Here is a 25,700-nt window from a genome sequence, read left to right as displayed (position 1 = left end):
TTGAAGAAAGTACAAGCATCTTTTCTGGCTTGTGCAGCTGGGATTGTAAGGGAGTCTAGGTGATCTAAAAAAAAAAAATCAATGTCTGGTCTCATGGGCCCCCAATGGGGCCTGCTGACTTACCACCTGGGGGATCCCCTGAAGAGTGCGGGCACCCATCAGAAGCAGCTGTCCCAGGAGCTGGAGGTCATGGAGCCTGGCAAAACCAAGCTCCTCTCCCAAGATGCGGAGGTAGGCTCTGGCTTCCGGGACTTCTTTGGATTTCAAATCTTTAATCAGCTTCTCAACACTGAGCATCATTCCATTTACCATATCCTGAGAGTTTAGTAATAAAATGGCCAGTGAGACGTCAGCAATATCAAACACCTTTCAGTTCCCAATGTGGGACCTGTCTGGTGCAGCCAGGATGGGCCTAAAAAATGCTCCAGGTGAGGAACAGGGAGACACTGAAGTCCAGGCTAATTCCTCTAAGCAGAGATTAAAGAACTAAGATCTTGTCAGGGATAGTGGCACTCCTAAAGCTATTCCTAATTTAAAAATCTGCAGACATAGTAAGATGTGGTGGGGTGAGGGGAGGGGTCCCTGTTCTCCAGTATGCCAGAATCCTCAAGATTAGAAGATCCTCTATCCCCCACCCGTTCCCCGCTTAGCCTTCTCTTCTTTGACCAGTGAAGACTACAAGGTGTTTCTTAAGAAAATGTAGCTGTTATATAAATTCACCAGAAGTTTGAAAAACACTTGATCCTAGACAAGTTCTTCTTAGAAGAAAAATCTCAGAGATGGATGCCCAGGCATTGGGGGAAAAAAAATGTGAAACTGACAGACTCAAAGCAGATCAAAGATCCTCGGCCTCAAGTGGGGGTCAGGAAATTAGAAGATGGAGCTGGTGCTCAACAGTGAGCTTGGAGGGGTAAATTACTGCCTTGCTCTGCAAAGTTGAATGTGCATACAAGTCACATGAGGTCTTGCTAAAATGCAGCTTCTGATTTAGTAGATTGTGGGTGAAGCCCGAGAAGCTGTATTTCTGACCAGACCACACTTTGGGTAGCAAAAAATTCAAGAATAAGCTCCAGATCATACAACCTATTTTGCTTCTTAAATGGGGGCTCATTGCTAGCTTCAAAGTGGAAGTTTGGTCTCATTTGCTAGTGCACTGATGGGAGTGAGAGCCAAAGAAAGCAGTTAATAATAATGAAAATATTAATTTAAAACCATAATAGTGTCTGCTTATTGAACAATCAATGCCAGCATCAGGCACTGTGCTTAGCATTTTAGATGCCTTATTTCATTGTCTTTAAATAACCTTGTGAGGTTTGGACTATTATTAGTAGTCTGGGATGCAGACAGAAACAGATACACATAATATCAACCAACTTCCCCAAGTGTGCACAGCTTCAAGACAGGGAAGTTAGAATTAAATCTATGCCCAGAGTTCATACTTTTTTTTTTTTTTTAAGATAGAGTCTCACACTGTCACCCGGGCTGGAGTGTAACGGCGTGATCTCGGCTCACTGCAACCTCCACCTCCCGGGTTCAAGCAATTCTCCTGCCTCAGCCTCCCGAGTAGCTAGGATTACAGGCACCCACTACCACGCCCAGCTAGTTTTTTGTATTTTTAGGAGAGACAGGGTTTCACTATATTGGCCAGGCTGGTCTCAAATTCCTGATCTTGTGATCTGCCCACCTTGGCCTCCCAAAGTGCTGGGATTACAGGCATGAGCCACCACACCCGGCCCAGAGTTCATACTCTTAATTGTTATCCTAGAGTACTTATCGTGAGTCTGGTTTCTGGGCACACTGAATTCAGGAAATCTTTAACTGCAGAGGATACTGGCCCTTACCCCAGCAGGTCTGGTTGATAAAAACCATAGTTATCCCTTCAGTTAGGTAGTATTTTGATGACTTCCATGCTTAGAAAAGAATTGTTTTTGCATTGAGACCCAAAGCTTTCCTTAAGAAGCTACCTAACAAATACACACCTGCTCATGTTTATCATCTTTGGTATAGCCAAAGTGGTCCACTAAGACCTTAGAGACACCATCAGGAACTTGACCATTAACCCAGTACAAAGCTTTGTTGACACTGTCTGGGAAAAATCCTTGCTTCCCAAAAAGAGCTTCCAATGTTGGCTCAAAGCCTTTTCCTTCCAAGCCAATCTGAGAAAGAAAATCAGACAAGAAAATGGCATCAGGTTTCTTTGTTGTATGCCAGCCTAGTAGTCCCCCCTCTTGATGTCCATTTATCTAAACAAGTATTTGAATACCACAGGCCAGGAGCTGACCTTAGCACTTTACAGGAGCTGCTTTATTAAAATCTCACTAGAAACTTGACCTTATTACTTGCTTTTTTCTAGAAGAGGCAGCTAAGGTTCAGAGAGGACAAATATTTCAACCAAGGATTCAGAGTTGGGAGTGATTTGAGATTTGAAGCATATCTGACTAGGCAGCACATGTGCTTCCTTGGCTTTGGGACTTAAAGACGAGACATCTGCATTTCAATTTTTTTTTTTTTTTTTGAGACGGAGTCTTGCTGTCGCCCAGGCTGGAGCACAGTGGCACAATCTCTTGGCTCACTGCAAGCTCAGCCTCCCAGGTTCACACCATTCTCCTGCCTCATCCTCCCGAGTAGCTGGGACTACAGGTGCCCGCCACCATGCCCAGCTAATTTTTTGTATTTTTGGTAGAGACAGCGTTTCACCGTGTTAGCCAGGATGGTCTCGATCCCCTGACCTCGTGATCCACCTGCCCTGGCCTCCCAAAGTGCTGGGATTACAGGAGTAATTACAGGAGTACAGGAGTAATTACAGGAGTGAGCCACCTTGCCCAGCCTGGATTTCTACTAATGTTAAGAAGTCATGCTTCAGGTGACCCCTAGCGGGGAGAGAGGAAGGCGGGGAAGGAGGGAAAGAAGAAAGCTTCAGAATCATAGTAGAAAGTGCCTGGTGGTTCTTAGTTTTCCTCTGGCTAGCTCCTGGCTCCCAGGGACTCTCTGTTTATGATGCTGTACAAAATGGGCTAGAGAACCTCGAACTCTTCACACTTACCTCGATGAGGTCAGCTGAAGCAAATCCAAAGGCAGTGAGGGTAGTTTTCAGCATGCTTTCTTTAGGAAGGTAGTTATTTGGATCAAATATAAGATTCCCTTCTATTTTGGCTGAGACTGGGTCAAGTGATGGAAGAGAAACAGATTTGTAGAGTTGATAGTTCCGAGAGAATTTTCTGAAGTCCATGACAGTTGGAAGTTGAGATTCTTTCAGAGCTTCTTTCACTAACTTTTTCAGACTAGATAAGAAGAAGTATATTTTGAGCTGACACACCATGTTATTATCCTTTGACTTTTGCACCCCAAGTAAATATGGATTTCCAATCACTACCAAAATGTCTGGATTTCATTGACCCTAAGGCTTTGGGTCTAGGTCTGCTACACATTTGCACAAGTGTTTGTTTCAGAAGCAACGGCAGACAGTGGCTATGCCGAAACCTAGGGTTGGAATTCCAGCTCAGGGCCCTCAGTGGTATATGGGGGGAATAGCTCTTACTTACTCTTGGATATCCAATTCTTCTGAATTCAAGATATTGGCAATATGGGAAGCGACAAAGTTCTTCACTTGCTCATTCTGTTCCCGTGGTAGAAGTTGGACAATTTTGTTAATATCTGCCTGTGAAGGACTCCTCATCAGCATGAGATAGGCAGCCAGTCGCTTATCTCCCGGAGAAGCATCATCAAGGACAGTCTGAAGAAGAACCTCCTGGTCCTGCAGTCAAAAGAGGAGATGGTTATCACTGTCCTGTGGTCAGAACACAGAACATGCCTGGCAAACACTGGCATTGTCTGCTAGCTCTTTCTTAAGCACAGGTCTAATTTCTCTGTAATCACTCTTCAAATGCTGGTATTGAATCTTCTTGCCAGTATTTCCTAGAGCACTATCAAGTAAGGGTTCCCAGAAGAAGCCTGTGGAATGCCTGTTGAACTCAATTCCATTAAAACACATAAATTATGGCCAAGTTATGATTTGTTTGGCGATCCACCACTAAGTGAAAATCAAGTTGTTTTAACATAAGTTATTTTAATGTGAGAGTAAAGATGAGAAGGGGTAGTAAGAGTTTGGGGCTAATAAATAGGGTAGTTTCCAAAGTTCTGGAGTCATTGCACCTAAGAGGGGGCCAAGTTGGCTATCCTAGCCTAAGGTTATTGGGGGAAAATTAAGCATGTTTTTCCATGATGAGAGGGATGGTCAATCTGGTAGGTGGATGGTAGGTAGCAAAAACATCTCACATTCTGCATGTTGACATAGCAGCAAGGTCAAGTATTTCTCTCATGCCACATACTGCTAGGCAGTCAAGTCAATAGGCTTGTTGAAATTTGCAATTAGAAAACAGTAGAGGCTAGGTGCAGTGGCTCACGCCTGTAATCCTAGCACTTTTCGAGGCTGAGGCAGGTGGATCACCTGAGGTCAGGAGCTCAAGACCAGCCTGGCCAACATGGCAAAACTCCGTCTCTACTAAAAAATACAAAAATTAGCTGGGTGTGGTGGCACATGCCTGTAATCCCACTTACTCAGGAGGCTGAGGCAGGGAGAATTGCTTGAACCCAAGAGGCGGAAGTTGCAGTGAGCCGAGATCGTGCCACTGCACTCCAGCCTGGGCAATAGAGTGAGACTCCATCTTGAAAGAAGGAAGGAAGGAAGGAAAGAAGGGAGGAAGGGAGGAAGGGAGGAAGGAAGGAAGGAAGGAAGGAAGGAAGGAAGGAAGGAAGGAAGGAAGGAGGAAGGAAGGAAGGAAGGAAGGAAGGAAGGAAGGAGGAAGGAAGGAAGGAAGGAAGGAAGGAAGGAAACAGCAGAATAAAGTCAGTAGATGAAATCTAGAGTCTCATTCCCCCAGTACCTTCCAAATCCTTGTTAATAAACTTTCACTTTCAGACCTCTTCTTGTGGACTTTACCTTGTCTTTAGGCTCCATTTTCCTCAGAGCCTGGATGGCAGCTTTCTGGATCATCAGTGATGGCTTTGTACTTTGGACACATTTCAGGATTGAAGACTTGAGTTCTGGAGTTAACTGCTCCATGGTTTGGCCCATATTTCCAATGACCTGCATAAAGAAGAACCCATCAGGGTGTAGGAAAGGGAAGTAAAAGGTGTCCAGGAAAAGTGCTTCTGAAATGATGTATGTCATAGAAAAGACTGAGATTACCCGCAGAATCAAATAGGTGTAATCTTCATCCCCAGTGCACTCATCTTGAATCTGTTCCATCAGGTAATTAGCAATGTCCAGCAGCTCCTGGGTCCCTGTAGGGTTTGTCTTACGATAGCTACAGAATAAGAGAAGAGAGTCAGGACTCGGTAACCCCAGTTAGGTTTGTCTTAAAACCCAAATTGTGAATTATAAAAAATAATTATAAAATTCATATGGAATCCAAAAAGAGCCTGAATAGCTGAAGCAATTTTAAGCAAAAAGAACAAAGCTGGAGGCATCGCATTACCTGACTTCAAATTATGCAACAAGGCTATAGTAATCTAAACAGCATGGTACTGGCATAAAAATAGACACATAGATCAATGGAACAGAATAGTGAACCCAGAAATAAAGTCACATACTTACAGTCAACGGATCTTTGACAAAAGTGACAAAAACATACACTAGGGAAAGGACACCCTTTTCAATAAATGGTGCTGGGAAAGATGGATTGCCATATGCAGAAGAATAAAACTGGACTCCTATCTGTCACCATATAAAAAAATCAACTCAAGACGGATCAAAGACTTAAATATAACACCTGAGACTATAAAAATGCAAGAAGAAAACCTAGGGAAAACTTCTCTGGACATTGGCCTAGACAAAGAATTCATGAATAAGATCTCAAAGGCAAAGACAACAAAAACAAAAAATAGACAAATAGAACTTAATTAAAGTAAAAACTTCTGCACTGTAAAACAAATAATCAACAGGGTGGACAACCTGCAGAATGGGAAAAAATATTTGCAAACTATTCATCCAGCGGGGTACTAATAACCAGAATGTACAAGGAATTCAAACAACTCAACAAAAAAATCCCCCAAATAATCCCATTAAAAGGTAGGCAAAGGACATGAATAGACATTTTTTTCAAAAGAAGACATACAAATGGCAATAGGCATATGAAAAAATGCATAACATTACTAATCATTAGAGAAATGTAAATTAGAACCACAATGAGATAACATCTTACAAGAGTCGGGGGGCCATTATTCAAAAGACAAAAAATAACAGATGTTGGTGAGGATACAGAGAAAAGGAAACAGTTAACCACTGTTGATGGGATTGTAAATAAGTACAACCTCTATGGAAAACAATACAGAGATTTCTCAAAGAACTAAAAATAGAACTGCCAATGAATCCAACAGTCCCATTACTGGGTATATACCTAAAGGAAAAGAAATCATTATATCCAAAGGAAACCTGCACCCATATGTTTATCGCAGCACTATTCACAATAGCAAAGTCATGGAATCAACCTAAGTGTCCATCAATGGACGATTGGATTAAAAATGTGAAATTCGGCCATAAAAAGGATAAAATCATGTCATTTGCAGCCACATGGATGGAACTGAAGGTCATTGTCTTAAGTGAAACAGGACAGTCGCAGAAAGACAAATATTGCGTGTTGTTATTTATAAGTGGGAGCGAAATAATGTGCACACAAGGACGTAGTGTGTGGAATGATAGACAATTGAGACTCAGAAGGTGTGGAAGTGGAGGGAGATGGATGGTGAGAAATTACTTAGTGGGTACACTATATGTTGTCTGGGTGATGGATACCCTGAAAGCCCTGTCTTAACTACTGCACAATCTATTCATGTAACAAAATTACGCTTATTCCACATAAACCTATATAAAAATGTAAAAAAGAAAAAGCAAAAAAATTTCATCAAAAGAAAAAACTGCTAGCCTGAGCAACATGGTGAAACCCTGTGTGTACCAAAAATACAAAAATTAGCCAGGGCGTGGTAGCAGGCACCTGTGGTCCCAGCTACTCAGGAGGCTGAGGTGGGAGGATAAATTCAGCCCAGGAATTTGAGGCTGCAGTGAGCCGTGACTGCACCACTGCATTCCAGCCTGGGTGACACAGTGAGACCATCTCAAAAAAAAAAAAAAAAAAATTAAGAGGAAAAAACTGCTAACTAATATTGAACTGAAGTTAATAATATGCATGCTGTAATACTTAGGGGAAAGTGTGTTGATGTTTGCAATTTACTTTGAAATGCTTCAGAAAATAAGATGAATTAATGGATGGATGTATATGTGATAAAGCAAATATAATAACACTTAAATGGTAGGAGATAGCTGGTTTTCTAGGGGTTTTCCCTGTGAAATTCTGTCAACTTTGCTATGTTCAAAAACTTTTATAATATAATGTAGAGAAAATATTTTTAAAAATTCAATTTGTGTTTGCTGATTTCTTATTTCAAGTCATTACCCCAAAAATGATCAAGAAAAAACACAAGAGTAAGGAGCAGAGTTTGAAAGTGGAAGGAGGGGTTCAGTTTTAATACAGAGATGCACAGAGGTGCAAGATGTTCCTCTGCTCCTAGGAGGAGAAATACAGTGTGGAAACTCACTTGTTGACCGCGTGGCTCAGCGCATACAAGGTGGCTCGGCTGCGCTGATCCCTCGCCATGTTGAAGATCTCTCGCAGCTGCTGTGCTGAGGGCTCGGGGATCAGGGCCACCAGGTAGGTGACCACATCTATCAGAAGGGGGTTGGCATGCACACGTTTCAGCCACCGGAGGATGTGAGTGGAGCACTGGGGCTGTCCACACTGAACCAAGGCTTGTAAAGTGATGGGGCTGAGAGGAAAGACATGGATAAAGTTATACAGACCAGCTTCAGGGCACATAAAATATTGCTCATGGTGTGTCCTCTGCCAGGAGAGCCCTTAATCACCTCATTCACTATTCAAATCTAACCATCTTTCAAAACCCAGCTTGGAGCTCAGAATCATGACGCTTTCCTTAGGAATATTACCCACAGAAGAAGCTCAATAGAGGAAAGTCCCAAGAGGGGACTGTGGATCTGTAGCAACAAGAAGACTTATCACAGTCCTTTGGCCAGCACACAGAATATGCCTGGCTAACATTAGCTGGGTCTCATTCCTGGCCTCAGTCCCTTCTCTCACCTTCATAGCACTTAAAGCCAGTGCCTTGAAGGGTAGAGAAATCATATTATAATTTTTGACTGAGTTCTCTCTCCACCAGCCTATAAGCTTCTGGAGAGCACCTGCAATAGACCTAGGAATTAAAAAATAACCATCAAAATGTGGGAACTATTCTCCTTCTGTTTTAACACACAAATACATAGCTGCCTTGAACACAGTATGCGTGTGTGTGTTTCATGGAACTCTTAGCACAGCAGCTGATAGTTCTCTATCCAGCAATCATGAACTGATTGACGAATTGATTAACTGGATTGATATCCAAATGGTCCCTGAGATTCTCCATTTGGCCAAGGTTTGAAAGTTCAGTCAGTTACCATCAGTTTTATAAAAAGTTGAGCTGTAACCATTAGATACCTGGACACCTCGATCAGTTGTGGCAAGAGAGATGTGACTGCCTCATCACTGAGGCCTCTCAGCTCAGTAACCAGCTTACTGAAGAGATTAGCTCTCTGGATATTTTGCTCAGAGATGGTTAGTTTTTTCAGTTCCTGGAGAGTCTTCAAAACAGCTTCAGCCTGCTTTGGAGGTGATGTGGATTTGGTGCTCTCAAATGCGAGACCCATCTTCTTAGTACCTGGAAGATGGAAAGTGTCAAAGGAACTCTAGCTTTCTTCATCTCAACCATATCTTTGTCTACTGGAAGCTGGAAATTGTGGAGTATCAGCACAGGGGAAAAGGGAAGAAAACTATCCTGTATTCTATGCCTGCTAGATCTGGCTCTGCCATAGGCGATTGACTTGTTTTCACTGACTCATCATCCTATTCCTGTGGGGTGGCATTATTGTTCAATTTAAAGATAAATTCAGCCCTGCTTCTGAGACCCACAGAGCTTTTGGGCAATGTAAATTGCTCATCCCTGGATCTCAGCTCTGAGTTCCAGAGATGAGACAAAGAGATGAGACCCAGAGATGAGGAACTGCGACCCAGAGATGAACAACTTAGGTTTCCCAAGAGCTCTCAGGGTCTAAGAGGTAGAGCTGAAGTGGAATCCAGACTTGTCTGAGTCTATCATCAGGTTACCCTTAGCTTGAAATAATTGGTGAGGAGGTGCTACTGTTGACATGGTTACAACTGGGACCAGGCACATGGGTGCTTATCACCATTTCTTCTAATTGGGTCTACCAGCAGCTTGTGGGGAGGGGAGACACTTTTGTATCCTCTCCACCACCTACTGTGACCTATGCCAGGAAGAGAGGTAAACGTCATCATGGAAATGTGGTGTCATGAAAATAGTCCTGGCTTAGATTACAGTCTGGCACTTATTTGCCCCCCTCTAATATTCTGCAGCCTTGACTACATCAAACTCTAAGCCTCTCTGTGTCACTGTCTCCTCCGTAGAATAGGTATAAAATCACATCTCTACCACTTGACATCACAGGTTGCTATGAGCAAAAAGGACAATGAGGTAATGCACAAGAAGGAATTTGGACAGGTATAAATACAATACAATACTGGGTAAGGGTTGGACTTGAGATTACTAGAGTTCCTTCTACCTCTAAAGACTGACTCCTGAGGTTACTATCTGGCTGGACTCTGAAGGTTCTCTCCCACTTGGTCCACCTTGTCTGGAACAATTCTGGGTCTTATCACAGGATGGGTGATGACAGTTCTACCAAATATGTCATGTTAAACTTAGGATTCCAGTTTTCTATTTACAAATGCCTAGGTAGCTTTGGGAACTTCTTTTCCTTTATGCCATTGCAACTTGACATCCTGAAATGAGTTTGCTTTCTCACTAGAGGTAGCCAGAAGACCAGTGTCCATATCACTTGTTAGTCAGCAGACATTTAACAGGGCTCAGCAAGTGGCTAAGCCATGATAGGCACATTTTGAGTAGATTTTCTAGCAACTATGTGGACAGAAAGTCTTACCTTCACCAAAGAAGCGGCTGTTGATCTTTGGTGTGTCTTCAAGTTTGAAAGTCTGTGTCACCTGTGCCACCATCCCATACTTATTCCTGGTAACCAAGGAAGCACATCATGTCACGGATGGCCAGAAAATACTATTCTTTCCATGTTGAAGGTTTTCCCTGTCTCTGCATCTACCCAAGTGCTGCCCATCTTTCAAAGCATGGGTAAATCCAGCCATTGTTGGCCCTGAATGAATAACATCCACCTCTTCCTGGTCACGCTAGTTATCCTCCCATCAAAAAGACATGCGTGCCACTCCACTAGTCTGGAGTGGCCAGAGGTAGGAAATAGTGCAATGTCTCAAAATTCTTTCGTATCTTCCACAACATAGAGCCAAGAATATGGCAGTTACTCAATAAATATTCATTGATTATCAGTTTTCAAAGTGGATTTGGATACACAAGTTTCCAGTCAATATCCCAAATCTTCCACGAAACCTTTTCTAACCAGGGTACCCTGCAGTGATCCCCAGGTCTTCTGGATCTACAGCCCTTAAAGAATGGGTCTTAGATATCTTTTGTTGGTCTTGTGTTGTTTTGCATGCCTAGGACTTTTCTGCCAAATGGTCTGTTAGCTTAAAAAGGGGGAGAGGGAGGGGAGGCATTTTATCCCTCTCCATTCCTCCCTCCCAGGCACAGGTTTGCTGGAACAGAGCACTTGAGAAGTGTTCAGTTCACACTGACCCACTAAATGACAAATCAGGGGTGCATCACATGACCTACTTGTAGGAGAAAGGCAGGAAGAGGTGTTGCTCCTTGCAGATGGCTTCTGCCACATGCTTCCTTTTAGCATCCAGGGTGTACTGACAGGACTGGCTGCTGCTGATCAGAGTTGACAATGGGCGGGTCTATGAATGAGATTGGAGACAAGAATTTTGATCAGTCCCTGTATCTTCTGTTAAAAGCATTAACCTTCAAGGTAGAAGGGAGCAGGAGTCCTGTACCATTAGATAAACTCAGAGAAAGAAGATAACTGGGTACTTGACATTTAGACCAGTGGGTGCAACAAGTCAGCATCCCCAAAGCTGAGTCAAGCTGTAGACTCCTCTTTTTCCACCCTCACTGGACAAAGTCTAAACGTTGTATCCTCCACATGCCCATCCCACCACATAGCCCCTCACACACCTGCTCAGTAAGTTTTCTTTGCCCAAAAGCCCATTCTTACATGTCTCTTTCATTTACATATTCTTTGCATTTTTTGGGTTCCTGCTCCACATCTTCCATGAAACGTTGCCCACTGAGCTACATGAATAATACATTCTCCTTCCTGGTCAGGCCCAGGACTTCTTGTCTGCACTGTTCAGCTTATCACCTTACTGAGTATACCATGTATACTTTATTGACCTGGCTCCTGCATTAGACTGGAAGCATCCTGAGGGGAAGGTCCATGGTTCATCTGCCACTGTCCCTTCCTTGGTGCTGCCCAGAGGGGGGTTGAGCAAACAGCAGATGCTCAGAAAAGACCCCTAAGCCGGTGCATTATCCTCTTCTGACTGTGGCGCTCATGGTCATCAGACTCCCTGTTTTCAACCCTAAGGACAATGACCAGGAACAGTGCCCAGCATGACAGTGATTGCTCAAGTTATTCATGTTCACTGAGACAGCCTGGGGTTCATATCAGGGAAGATGTTGCAGGGGTCAGGCAGGCTCAGGTAATATGGTGCTCCATGGCCCCAGTTAACAGAGAGGAGAGGGTGCTCCGGGCTGGTGGCAGTGGGGCTGTGTTTGGTCAGGGTGGTACTGGGAGTGGAAGGACAAGAAGCTGGAGCACTCTAAGTCACTCCACTTCATGGGATGAGGGAGAGCGGGAGAACACAGGTCTTGGGACTTCTTCAAAGTCCAGAGGCTTGGAGCTGGCACAAGGAGTCCTTGTGCAGGAAAGAACAGCAGGTGGTTTTGCTGCCCTACATCCATCCCCGGAACCTTCTCAGGGGTGAGCAGTCATTACTCTCAAGTGATGAGATTAGAGGCAGTTTGGCGCCAGTGACAGAAGGACAGGAGGAAAGACAGAGCTCTGGGCTGGGAAGAGGAGCCTGACTCAAGTCTTGGCTCAACTGATCCCAGGCCATGAAGCCTGGGCAGACCTTCCCATGCCTGCTCAGGGTCCTATCTCTAGTCTGTATAAAAAGCAGCCTGGGCAGACTGTCCTCAAAGGTGCCCACTAGCTCAAAAATTCTGGAATTTTATTAATAAGAGGATGCTCCTTGGTGTGCATGACAGTGCTGACATGGGACTTACCATGCCTTTGATGAGAGCAAGTGGGCTGATGCCTGTGCGGATGGGCTTGAAGCGATCACACTGCCCCAGGTCTCTTTCAGTGGATATTTCTGTTGCCACATTGCCCTTCCTTGTCTTGACGGTAAAGTGAGTGGAGCAGTTTCCATACACGGTATCCTATGGGGGCAGAAGATGCAACCGCAGGTATTCAACACGGGCAACATCCTTGGGTACTTGGGAGGGATGGGGTGGGGATCGTGAAAGAAAAGGCAGAAGGAATCTAGCTTTGGGAGGGACTTTCTTTTTCCTCCTATGCAGAGTGTGGTCTTGCTAGTGCCTGGCCAGCCCAAGTTAGGAGAGAGAAAACCAGTTAAGGGTGGGTCTGCAGAAAGGCCTCCACAGGTTGCATCGCTGTCTTCTCCCAGTATGGTGTCGTAGAGAAATTAGAACAAGATAAGGGCACAAAAGTGCTCATGGGACTGAGGTGAAATGAATTCTGTCTCACAGTGAAACCTGAAATTCGTAAAAGAGACCGGCAACAGATCCCATAATTTTTGGTGTTTAAAATACACACAGGATTTACTGTGTTACTTCATAACCCAGCAAACACAGGTGAATAGCATCAAACAAAAGCGGGGGTGGGGTGGCCAAGACTCCTCCATAACTGTTTTAAAATTAGACCCAACCCGATAAGCCTGCTTGGGATGATCTGTCAGTGACCCCAAGGGACAGGAGGAACCTCGGGCACCAGTATGTCACACCAATCCAGGGCTTCCTATGTAACTAGTCATGGACCTGACTCAATGATCTGCTTTGTATATGGTAGGACTGGTCTCTAACACATGAAGATGAGTTTCAAGGGCCACTGCTATCAGCTTTCTAAATCCTCACCAGAAACAACACTTGCTTGGCTTCTTCTGTCTCTGGAGGAACCAGGAGGGCAGAAATGATGCCCCTCTTGATGTTCAGGATGTAAGTAGGTTCATCTTTCTCCGGATAAAGGAAAACTTGCTTCCCTTCTGGAATGGCCAGCTTGAGCTCATACCTGTCCCAGAGAGAGGATGGTCAAGGAAATGTCCTTCTCCATTACAACTTGCTGGAAGTAAGCTGCGTGGCACTGAAGTTTCTTTTCTCATATTTTTTTTAACCAATTGTTCTTCTGACATCATTTCTTTGTAAACATAGAATATAGCTACACATAGACATACATTTTCAAAAAAGTATGCACATATACGTATGTTTTGGTGATTCTTTTTTTTTTTCCTTTTTTTCTTTTTTTGAAATGGAGTCTTGCTCGGTCGCCCGGGCTGGAGTGCAATGGCGCAACCTCAGCTCACTGCAAACTCCACCTCCTGGGATCAAGTGATTCTCCTGCCTCAGCCTCCAGAGTAGCTAGGACTACAGGCATGTGCCATCACACCCAGCTAATTTTTGTATTTTTAGTAGAGACATTTTTCACCATGTTGGCCAGGCCAGTCTCGAACTCCTGACCTCAGGTGATCCTCCCTCCTCAGCCTCCCAAAGTGCTGGGACTACAGGCATGAGCCACCAGGTCCAGCCGTGTTTTAATTTTTTTTGCTTGGCTCATCCAGCCCTGCTCTGTTCTTCACCCATATCAGTCTCTTTGCCTGTCCTCCCCATACGGACACCCAAGTGGTTGTTCCATTTGTTTCTGCACACTCATACAATCCTCTGTAAACATGGGTGAGTGCAAACAGAGTCATACAAAGATTTTGTCATTGTTTGTTTTATACAAGTGGCATTGTATTATGCATACTTTTATCTTGTTTTTCTCACTTAATTATACTTCACAAAAATCCTTCTGAGTCACTTGGTATAGCTCTAACAGATTTTTTAAAAGCTGCATGCAGAACATTCCATTCCATGGCTAAATATAATTTATTCACACATTGCTCCATTTGATGGCATTTGCCTTCTCTCTTTCCGGATTTTTTTAAACCACACAAACAATACCAAAACAAACATCCTTATGTGCCTATCTTCACACATTACTGCTTTTATTTTCATGGGCTAGAGTCCCAGAGACTAAAATATCTGTGTCAAAGGGTATTTAGTATTTTAAATTAGAGTAGATATTGCCTGATGGCTCTCATTTCCACCAGCAGCTCAGGACAGCACACTTTTCCTCACTGGCCTGCCAGCAACAGGTGCTATCACTGTTTTCCAGTTTTGCAGTATGATGGGTATAAGCGGATAAATATCTTGTTGTTACATTAATTTGCATTTCTGGACTACCAGTGAATTGGAGCTTCTTTTCATACACTTGTTGGACAGTCATTCTTTTGTATGGTGTCAGGCCATGGCTGAAACCCATGCTGACTTTGGTCTTAGAGATTTCCCATTGGGTACTCTCTGAGTTTCTGAGGACCTGGCTGCAGCCACTCTGGTTACATCAGGAGGAAAATGTGACGGACTTATCTCCCACAGCCTACACCCTCTCAGAAAGTTCCCAACACGAAGAAATGATAAATGTTTGAGATGATGGGTATGCTAATTACTCTGATCTGATCACCATACATTACATATATCAAAACATCACTATGTTCTCAATAAATATGTATAATTATTGTATGTCAATTTAAAAAAAAGACAGTTAAAGTCATGAACATGCAAACCCAGAAAGCCCTCCTTTTCAAGAACAGGAGTCTCTTCTGTATTTGGAGAAGACCAAGGACCAAAAAAAAACCACTCTTTCCTCCTGCCACCATTCCCCTCTCCCTCATATACAGTTAAGTCTTGGAGAAAATAAAGCATAGGAAAGAAAGAAGCCTCACAGCCTATTTTGGCGAGAAAGGACTGGCATCTGAATCTAATGTTTAGCAAAACTGAAAAATGGGCAAGGATGGTGATATGGTTTGGCTCTGGGTCCCCACCCAAATCTCGTCTCGTAGCTCTCATAATTCCCACGTGTTGTGGGAGGGACCTGGTGGGAGGTGATTGAATCATGGGGGCAGGTCTTTCCCGTGCTGTTCTCGTGATTGCAAATGGGTCTCAGGAGATCTGATGGTTCTAAAAACAGGAGTTTCTCTGCACAAGCTCTCTTTGCCAGCTGCCAACTACATAAGATGTGACTTGCTGTCCCTCACCTTCCGCCATGATTGTGAGACCTCCCCAGCCACGTGGAACTGTGAGTCCAATAAACCTTTCTTTTGTAAATTGCCCAGTCTCAGGTATGTCTTATCAGCAGCATGAAAACAGACTAATACAGACAGAGTTTTCTGATGCTACCAAGTTAACAACTCTATCCTGCCTGTATTCATACACACCTAGGACCCTACAAACTGTGATTGAGGATGAGGCAGGGGTGATGTCGAAAATATTTACAATGGGTGCGACACGGGCCCTGACCAGTCAGCAGAGATGCAGCTGCAGTGGCCTATCAGCGTGCAGTGGCTGAATGCCAGCCTAGGAGGGGGAGCCACTGAAGCCTTGGTGCTCCTCTGCCCTGCGCTGAACAGACCCTGCCCCACCATGTGCCGGCCACAGCAGCCAGTGCCTCTGGGACCCCACACCAAAGACCACCAAGCATTGGTCTTGTCTAGTTCTTTAAATAAGAATTCACTTGTTTAAACAAAGCATCTCAGTTTTATAATCTCAAGAAGTTTAAAGCATGAGATTTTTAGAAACACATTAAAATAATTAAAGGAACCTAACTAGGGAAGGGTAAATAATGCTTCTCTCTTTTTGATGATTGTGAAAACTCAGCAATTCCCTGATCCATGATGGATACGGAATACAAATACTTAGAGTCACATCCGTGCCTGGTGTAAACACACAAGTTCATACCTCAGCGGATACACACATGCACGTGCTCATGTACAACATGCCTTACCTGGACATGGCTGCAGCAAACTCCTCAGAGTTCTTGGTTTTCTTCAGCAAGGCTTTGCCCTCAGGGTTGAAGCCATACACCTCTTTCAGGGTGCACTGGCTGGTCTTCAGGATGAAGCTGCAGAGCTGGGGAACCTCCAGCTCAACCTGAGAATACAGGGTAGCAGAGCATTGAGGTTGTCTATCAAGAATGAGAGGCAGCGCCTGAAGCACAGGGCTTAATCTCTAATCAGAGCACCAAAGGGAATGCTGCCAGGAACACCACTGCCTGCTCCTCAACACCACATGCCTTATTAACGTGCTCCCGGGTTCTCCGTGCACCAACCTAGACTTAGTCCTATTGCTGGCCTTTTCCCCCTCCCGGGGTAACACGTTTCTTAAGTTTGCCCCTAGCCACAGGAAGGAGGATGTCCTTTTATTGGTTCTAAAGTTACTCACTTTAATTATAAAGAGCTGTGGTTAAATAGAAGCGCTGCAGACTAGGAGTGAGAGTGAAGAAGAAAAACAGAAAGCAGGAAGACGGCCATCCTTAGTTTCCACAGCAAACGTCTCCTTAATGTCACCCAAAAAACTGGTTATATTTATTAGGGCCTATTTAGAGCTTTGCATATAGCTGGAGTTTCAACGGATTCCTACTTATTATCCAGCACTATTCAAATAACTTTATAGAAATGTTGTACATGTGTGCTGTTCAATATGGGAGCTAGTAGCCAGGGTGGCTGTTGAGCAGTTGAAATGCAGCTAATGTGACAATGAATATGAATTTTTAATTTCATTCCATTTAAATAGCCCAATATGGCTCATGTCTACCATATTGGACAGCACAGACAAGAGCTATAGTACTCTCTAAAAAAGGTGACTGCTCAGCTTGACTTCTCTTCTCCACCCAAACCCCAATAGCAGCCTGTAGATCTGCCCCAGATGTACGTGACATGAGTACAACCAGTCTCAATAATAAGCAAAGTTTTATTTTAGAACAAACTGTATGTTTATATTTTTTTCTTCTTTCTATTTGTTTTTCAGCAACAGATTCTGTTTGACTTAAATTATAAAAACTGCATTTCACAGTGTGGAGATGCCTGCCTCCCTTAGCTCACCTACTGGGCTTCTCTCACGCTGAAATCTACAGACCCACACTGCTGCTAATCTAGATCATGGATTCCTATTGCATCTGGGAAGTTAACGGGAAAATACATCTGACTTGCGAAATTTGGCGGGGGCAGACCACATCTCAGCAATGTGGCTGACTTACAAACAGAGGCAAAGTCCCAGTGCTTTGATCAGATTACAACAGTTCTGGGATGTTCTGCGTTTGCTCAGTACACAACCTCCGGGAAGGTCGCGTGTTGGGCGCCCGCTGGAACAGGGCTGGGGGAAAGCTGTGGGCTCTAGGTCCCTCCTGCCTGCATCCTCCATACCTTGCAGTTGATCCTGGTGGCGCTTCTTGAATCAGCAGTCCCAGGGACTCCACTGGAACTCTCAGCCTCATAGTTGTATGTGTACTTCCGGAGGTGCTTGAATCGGGTCGCATCTCCTAACGTGGGGAAAAATACGTCAGCCACATAGCAGAAATAGCTCTCCCAAGGACAGCCAATTCTGGGCAGAGAGGGGCAGTGGCATAGAGAATTAAAAATGGTAATTAAACTCAAATTATTTTATAATTGACTTTATACTTAATTTTCCTTTATAGATTTGACTTTTCCATTATGTTTTTGCTGAGGCTAATGTTTAAATTGGCTGGCATGTCTTGAATATCTCATCTGAGGCACAGGGAAGGGAGTGACAAGTGTCAAGTAATGGGGCTCAGAAAATCTGCATGAGAGACCCTCTGGTAAATTAAGAGATGGCAACATTACGCAAATAGTACTATCTCTAATGCTTTTTTAGCTTGAAAACGCCGTAATTCCGTGACTCTGAGACTACCAAATACTGGAGGCAAAGTTCATTAAGCATTAAGAGTAACAAACTCCTAGAAAGGAGTTTCCGGAGGTTTCCACTGTAGCTGAGAGGAATTTTCTGAACAATTGAAGAAAAAGAACATCTAGGTCCTGAGCCCAGCTGCAGTGATGACAGATGGACACTAGATGGCAGTGCTGCTCCATCAGAAGTCCACCCCGCGGCCCCAGCACACAGGGTCCCGTTTGGAGGCCAGTTCCTTTGACCTCCAGGGGTCAGGTAAATAGGAAGAGGGTGGAGGTCCGATTTCTGCACAAAGGTTAAAGTCAGTATTTCCTCACCCTCACATGCTTCGAATCAATGACTAGTCACTGAAAAACCGGACAGTGATGTTTCTTCAAAGTGTGCACAGGCCAGCGGAGTGACAGTCCCTTCCCTCCCCCGCCCCCAGGCTGAACTTTTGGGACAGAACAGGCCAGGTAGAAGAGAGTTGGCATCCCTTGGGTGTGGGCAGAGGCTCAAGAAACTTGCTTCCTGGGGTCAGAGCAGGGCACACCACGATGCCATCTCAGCCCTGTAGAGTGGGAGGCCCTCAGGGACCCGGGTGTAGGAGAGTGCACGGGGCTGGGCGCCCTTCCACGCCCGATGCGCAGATGCCTTACTTGGACAGACTGGGCTGACATTTTCCAGCATTTCCTCTTCTGTAAGACAGGAGAAAGAAATCTGTGAGCTTCCCACGTCTTCCCAGCGGGTGCTAGGGCCCGACAGGGGCACCACCGGCACAGGTTTCACCTTTCAGGAGGGAGGCAGGCTCCGGAGATCCCCTCCTCAGCCCCTCCATCCCGCGCCCCCCATCCTGAGTCTCCAGGGGCCGCCAGCTGGTCCAGTCCCCCCACTCGCCCTGGACCCTGTGGCTGCCCTCCCTCTGGCTTAGGCCCAGGCTGCCCCAGCCAACCTCGTGCAGCCGGCTCCCTCCCGCTCCCTCTGCTCCCGCAGCGCTGCCACACACTCACCGGCCCTGGCGCCCGCCAGCAGCAGCAGCAGCGCCGGCAGCGCTAGCAGCGCGGGCCTCGGCGGGCCCATGGCCAGCTGCGGTGGGGCGGCTCCTGGGCTGCGGCCTGGCCTCGGCCTCGCGGCCCTGGCTGCCTGGGCGGGCTCCTCAGCGGCAGCAACCGACAAGGGCACTCAGCCCGGCAGGTCCCGGTGGGAATGCGCGGCCGGCGCTCGCACCTCATTTATAGGAAGCCCAGGCTGCAAGAGCGCCCGGATTGCAAAAGGTCCAAAGGGCGCGTCCCGGGCCTGGCCTGTTTGCTTTTCTACACTGGCTTCTCTTTGAGCCTTGAAGATCCTCAGGGGAGGGGGCCCACCTGGGATGCAGCCGCAGCCACCCGGGGCTGGGTCCCAGGTGGGTTCCCTCCCCCGAGCGTCTTCAAGGCTCTGGCGGGGCCCTTCCTGTGTCTCAGTGGGGCCATGGCCTGCGCCTCAGGGTCTGAGATACCTGCCCTGACCAGGTGGGCCTTCTTCAGATGACCCACCACGGGAACAAAATCTCTGCTTCTCCTGGACTGAATTGGGAGCCACGTGGAGAACCAGTCCTGAGCGCTGTCTTGGTGGAGACATGTTCCCATCGGTTTTCTTTTCCATTTTGGTGGACCTTGGATTTGCACCCACACCCTAATCCTGATCAGTATCTGTGGCTGTGGGGTTCAGCCCGTGCTGGAGGAGGAGAGAGAAGGGGGATGCAGGGAGGTCTGGTGAGTGACCAGTCACTGCCCCTGAGGATGGGTGGCCTGCCTGGTCCCAGCAGGAGTCCAAGTGTCTGTCTTCAAGAAACCCCAGTGAGGAGAGGCCTCTGGGGAAGAGCAACCTCCCAGGGCCCACCCCTCTTAAGCAAAGTGTTCTTGGGATGTTGAGGGGAGGCTTTCCCTACCTGCACCAGCTTCTGGGTTTCCTCCAGTGGTGGGGAGGCCGACGCGGAAAAGCAGAGTAGTAGACAGGACACGTCATGTTCCTCATAGACATCTGGAACCTTCTCATGCATCGTTTCCTTCTCTTCTAGGCACTGCCCATTTCCCACAGGAAACTTCAGCCAGCGCTCGCTGCCTCTGCCCAGCTGTAGGGAATCAGCGGTAGTGGAATATCAGGGACACTCAGTTTACTAACCCAGGATCACTCAGAAGGGGTTATTGATGAGATGGCACTATGATGGGCTGAATGAATGTCTGAGCCTGGCTGTGTCCCCTAGGCACCTCCAATCTGGTTAGGGAGACAAGCTGTGTAGGCAGAAAACCGCTGGTGAGCAATTGTGGTAGGATAGAGGGGGCGACAACCAGGTAGGTATACCTGCTGGGGGACCACCCAGGAAGGCGAGTGGGAAGCAGCCAGGAGCAAGCTGGACGAGTGCGGATGGGAAGTGGACAGCGCCTGTTGCAGAAGTCAGTGTGTGCTCATTGTTACAACTTGTCAGCTTTGTTTGAATTATGAGATACCTCCAGATGTAACAAGCTACTGGTGAAGACTGATGATTCCAGAAGGATCAATTCTGAAACAGTAACTATGTATAAAGACCCAGTTCCCTCAGAGGAGACTCACAGAAAGACCTTCACCTGCTTCCTGCACCTGGGCTCCACACCTGTCCTTATTCAGATATTGTCATTAGCCATGAACTCCTATGGGCAGCTAAACTCCCTCCAGTGATCAGTTGCTCATCCACAGCATATTAATGTTATTAAAGATGGATATTACAGAGGTCTCAACTCAAGACTGGTCATACCTACACCACTGATTTGTGAAAGGTCTGGAAAAAGTAATTGCTCTGAAACCCCATTTCTCTGAACACTTTATTTGAATTATTCTATGTGAACTGACTTTCCACAGGGTTCGCTGCTGCTAGTGTTTGAGGAAATAGTCCTGCTTCCATGCACATTCACATTAAGGAGAATGAGTAAGAATATTCAGGTATAGAGAAGCCAAAAGGAGGTGTCGAGCTTTAATTTGCAAGCACAAGTCCAAGCTTACTCTGTTGTGTGCAGGTGAAACCAGGGTCCAATGGTCAGCATCAACAGAGAACATATACATATATATATATATATTTTTTTTTGAGATGGAGTCTCCCTCTGTCACCCAGGCTGGAGTATAGTGGCACAATCTCGGCTCACTGCAACCTCCGCCTCCCAGGTTTAAGCGATTCTCCTGCCTTAGCCTCCCAAGTAGCTGAGATAACAGATATGTGCCACTATGCCCAGCTAATTTTTGTATTTTTAGTAGAGACGGTGTTTCACCATGTTGATCAGGCTGGTCTTGAACTCCTGACCTCATGATCTGCCTGCCTTGGCCTCCCAAAGTGCTGGGAGAACGTAATTTTTATGAAGTAGGAATAAAAAATGAATTTGATGACTTGGAGGCAGGGAAACATTGTGAGATGCTTGGATGTGCTGAGAGGACTGTCACCATCTCTAAAGGAAGAAACATAAGACTCAGCTTCCCTCTTTTCCTGATGGTCTTTGGCAAGTCTTCCCTGGACTGGGCCCTAGCCAGCAGTAGTTATCCCCTGACAGGGTCTAGCACAACCCCATAGAGCAAATGTTGAATTGTTGAGCTGACTTGAGTACACTCACGGAAATACTGTAAAGACTAATGCATAGATTTTTCTTCAATTAAAAATCCACTTAGATCCTTTGTCAAAGACTACATGGAAATATATTATTTATGAGCAAAGATATCACCCTTCATCCCTTTTCCTTTAGGTAGAGACACATTCTGGTGTCACACAGATTAATCTCAGCTAGGGACTGTGACTTATCAGCTCATAAATGCAAAGTCCTGTTGGGTGCACCATCAATCCGGGTAGTCATAGGGCTCTGGGTGCCCATTAGAAAGCCACCTGACTAGAGGAATTTCAAGGTGATAGATAATGCTGAATGTCCCGGTTACATTATCTAGAAGCAAAACTATCCATTGTGCCTATCTGCAGCTGACCAGAAGGGTCTTGGCCAAGTTCAGGGAATCATAGAAGCTAATAAAGGGCCCCAGCAGACCAATATTCTGAGTTTAGTGCTGTTCACATACTGAAGTAGGTGCTTAGAACATAATTTGCTGAATATGAATGAATGAATCTGCACCATTCAGCTATACCCCATTTTCCAGGATATTTATACATAGCGACCATGATGCTAAATAAATATTTCCAGTGACATAAAGCAATCTATACCAATTATTCCCAGCCATGCTGTTCCAAAATCTCATCTGGCAAATAGGGATCAGTATTGACAATGATTAATTAGCCTATCTCTTTTCTGCCTATGACAGCATTATAATTGCAAATGATGCCCAGAAGCTGGAAAGTAAACTTCAAACATTGTAGATGGAACTGTGCCCAGGGTGGCCTGTTCACCCAGTGACAGCATGCATGTGTGAGCACGTGCACACACACACACACACAAATGAGAAATATCAGGAAAGAAATGGCACATTTAGGTGAATGGTTCAGGTGGAAGATGATAGGGTGAGCCAGTATCAACCAAATGTAGGCATTCCAGACGGATGATTAACCCCTGTGAGAAGCAAAAAGAAATTTTCCTTCTCCATCATTCTGCTACTCAAGAGATAAGATCAGAATGTTGAGTCGCAGTTCCTCCCGGGAGAGAAGCCAGAAGTCAGCAGGGTTCAATGTGCAGTGAGGAGCTGCGTAAATGAATTATCACCCTCTTGCCTATGTGGATGTCATCCTTCCACCCGCCCAGGGCTGGCTGCAGCCCCACCTACTGCACTGAGTCTTTCTCTGGGACCAGCCCAGTTAGACTTCATGGCTTGTGACTCTGATTCCCTGTCATTCAGTTTCTAGGTAGGACAACGATGATGAAAGGCCTTCATACAAACCTGCTGTTGTTGTCCTGAACTTACATTTTTCTCTTATAACATTATTTGATTTTTCATGTATTTACCTGTTACCTTGCCAACGAGAGAGAGAAGCTGGGAGAGCAAGAACCATGTGTAGTTCACAGATTGGTACCCCTTGTCCTCTCTTCCTCACTGACACCCTTGCTAGGCCAGGCAGATGGTAGCCAAGCAGTAAACACTGTGATTATAATGTAATATGGTCCATGTGAATAGGTTTCTTTCATATGCACACTTCATTTTTACTCTTGGGTGTTGCTGCTTATGTTTACATCTTAATTTAGAATGCACAGTGAACTTGGAGCTGTAGGAGAGAGGAAAGGTCTGGGAACTGGGGCCATGGGACAGTTTCTACGGCTCTGGGTGGCAGTCCCTCATCTGTGTGATGAGAAGACAGGAATGGACGGTCTCTTAGCCCCATTCAGCTCTGACTGCTTTGATTCTATGGAAATTTTGGGACTGAAGAAACAAACACATGAATTATTTTGGGCTCAAACCTCATGGCTGTTAGGAGCTGTGGCTGAGGATCCAGAACCATCAAGCAGGAAGGATCTTCTGGGAGGCCATCGACCTCTCCAAAGACCTGTGCCCACACTGCCCAAGAAATAGAAACCTTCACTCATTTTATACAGATTTCCAAATCAGATGAGGGCATGCCCTCCTGGGGATGCTGGGGCACAGGGAATCACAACTCTCCGTAAGTTCTTCCCCACATCTAGCTTTAGGCTTCATCTTTGCCTGACTTCGGATAAACTTTCTTAGATGTAACTTAGCATTTCCTTTGAAATGCTTTTGGTCAGCTTTTGTCCGCCACTTTTTACTATTTTTTAAAAAAGTTTTCTTTATGTTCTCTCAAGACTAAGGCTCAGAATGCATTACCTCAGAAGGCTGAGACCAGTGCTGGTGCCAGACAGCTGGGTGGATAAACACACCTCATCGTTGCCACACCAGCACTGCTTCTCTTCACATACTATGGAGCCCCTAAGCACGCTCCTCCGAGAGCTTCCAGACCAGGAGAAGGGCATAATCAGACTTCACAGCCAATAATGAGCATACACAATGTGCCCAGTGTGGGGTCTACACCACTCGTACGATGGGGGTCTCAGGGGTTCTGAAGTGGTGAGATTGAACTGGCTCTGGGATGGTGGGCAGGATTTGGGTAACTGAAGAGGGAGGCACACTGAAAGTGCAGTGGCAGGAAGCTGGGAACATGTTGGATGTGTCTGGCTGCCTGTGATGACGCCAGGCTACTGGAGTCTCTGGGGAGAAGGGAGACGGGGATGGTCAGTGGGGGATATGGTTTGCTATGCCCAGGCCAGGGACGGAACTTTCAGGCTAATGAAGCCTTTGTCTTAATTTGACACTAAATATTGTAAATATGGCATTGAAACTCTGGATTGTATAGAAAGCCATGAGAATTAGGCTGAATTCTCCTTGTCCAGAGCTATGAAGGGAAATGTAGCAACAGGTATCTGTAGTTTCAAACATAGACAGGATCTTAGAGACCAAATTGTGACTAATATTCTCATCTTATAGAGAAACTGGGGCCTAGACAGCCTAAGAAGTTTTGTTTTGTTTTGTTTTCCTGACAAGGGCAGAGGTAAGGTGAGAACTTGGATCTTTAGTTTATAATCTAGGTTATTCATTCTACTCTAATTGCACTAAGTCTACATTGGCTACATAAAATTGCTTGGAGATTGCTCTTTGGGCAAGGCACGGTGCCTCGTGCCCGTAATTCCAGCACTTTGGGAGGCTGAGGTGGGTGGATCACCTGAGGTCAGGAGTTCAAGACCAGCCTGGCCAACATGGTGAAAACCCATCTCTGCTAAAAATACAAAAATTAGTCAGGCATAGTGGCCTGCACCTGTAATCCCAGCTACTCGGGAGGCTGAAGCAGGAGAATCACCTGAACCCAGGAGACGGAGGTTGCAGTGAGCCGAGATTGTGCCATTGCACTCAAGCCTAGGGGACAGAGCCAGACTCCACCTAAAAAAAAAGAAAAAAGATGAATCGTTGATATCAGTGTATTCTCTTGTGTATTATTGTGTTTTCACGCTGCTGTGAGGAAATACCCGAGACTGGGTAATCTATAAAGGAAAGAGGTTTAATTGATTTACAGTTCCACATGGCTGGGGGAGGCCTCAGGAAACTTACGATCATGGCATAAGGTAAAGGAGAAGCAAGGACCTTCTTTACATGGCAGCAGGAGAGAGACGAGTGAGGAGCGAAGGGGAAAGAGCCCCTTATAAAACCATCAGATCTAGTGAGAACTCACTCACTGTCACAAGAATAGCATGGGGGAAACCACCCCCATGATCCAACCAGGACCTCCTCCCACCAGGTCCCTCCCTAAACATGTGGGGATTATGGGGATTACAATTTATGATGAGATCTGGGAGGGGACACAGCCAAACCATATCATCTTGTAATCTGTTTCTTATTGAAAGTGAAAAATTTCATTGATTTTTTTGTGGGTTTGTGTTTAGAAGAAATATGATTATGTAACTCATTACATAGGATCTTAGAGGTTCAGGGCCTAGAAGGGCCATAAGTTTATTGAATCCAACTCTTCTCCATCAATCTGAGAATCCCTGGGCACTCATTAACAGGCTGCCTAACTGGTGGAATTTTATGAAATTAGATCATGTTCTAGGCAGCATGCAATGAAGAATTTCCAGAAGGGAAACCTCTCCAGCCTGTCTATCTGCAGATGGCCAGATGGAGCCTGCACATGTGGATCA

General features: G+C 45.5%; 1 protein-coding gene across 1 annotated transcript in view; it reads right to left on the bottom strand.

Annotated features, from left to right (window-relative positions):
* Positions 1-19,274, bottom strand: part of APOB (apolipoprotein B) — a 42,395-nt gene extending 23,121 nt beyond the window's left edge. Inside the window, exons 1-16 of the mRNA XM_054475522.1 lie at positions 19,077-19,274; positions 18,726-18,764; positions 17,586-17,701; positions 16,169-16,314; positions 13,207-13,360; positions 12,337-12,492; positions 10,822-10,946; positions 10,061-10,146; positions 8,544-8,763; positions 7,594-7,821; positions 5,189-5,306; positions 4,940-5,086; positions 3,543-3,754; positions 3,044-3,281; positions 1,980-2,156; positions 124-315 (exon numbers count right to left, since the gene is read on the bottom strand). Of these exons, the coding sequence (XP_054331497.1) occupies positions 124-315; positions 1,980-2,156; positions 3,044-3,281; positions 3,543-3,754; positions 4,940-5,086; positions 5,189-5,306; positions 7,594-7,821; positions 8,544-8,763; positions 10,061-10,146; positions 10,822-10,946; positions 12,337-12,492; positions 13,207-13,360; positions 16,169-16,314; positions 17,586-17,701; positions 18,726-18,764; positions 19,077-19,146 (2,424 nt within the window). The 5' untranslated portion in view covers positions 19,147-19,274. The remainder of the gene's footprint in view (positions 1-123; positions 316-1,979; positions 2,157-3,043; positions 3,282-3,542; positions 3,755-4,939; positions 5,087-5,188; positions 5,307-7,593; positions 7,822-8,543; positions 8,764-10,060; positions 10,147-10,821; positions 10,947-12,336; positions 12,493-13,206; positions 13,361-16,168; positions 16,315-17,585; positions 17,702-18,725; positions 18,765-19,076) is intronic.
* Positions 19,275-25,700: the final 6,426 nt, after the last annotated feature.

Source organism: Pongo pygmaeus, chromosome 12 (genome assembly GCF_028885625.2).
Source record: "Pongo pygmaeus isolate AG05252 chromosome 12, NHGRI_mPonPyg2-v2.0_pri, whole genome shotgun sequence".
Lineage (NCBI taxonomy): Eukaryota > Metazoa > Chordata > Mammalia > Primates > Hominidae > Pongo > Pongo pygmaeus.
This window is presented reverse-complemented; position numbering and strand designations above follow the sequence as displayed.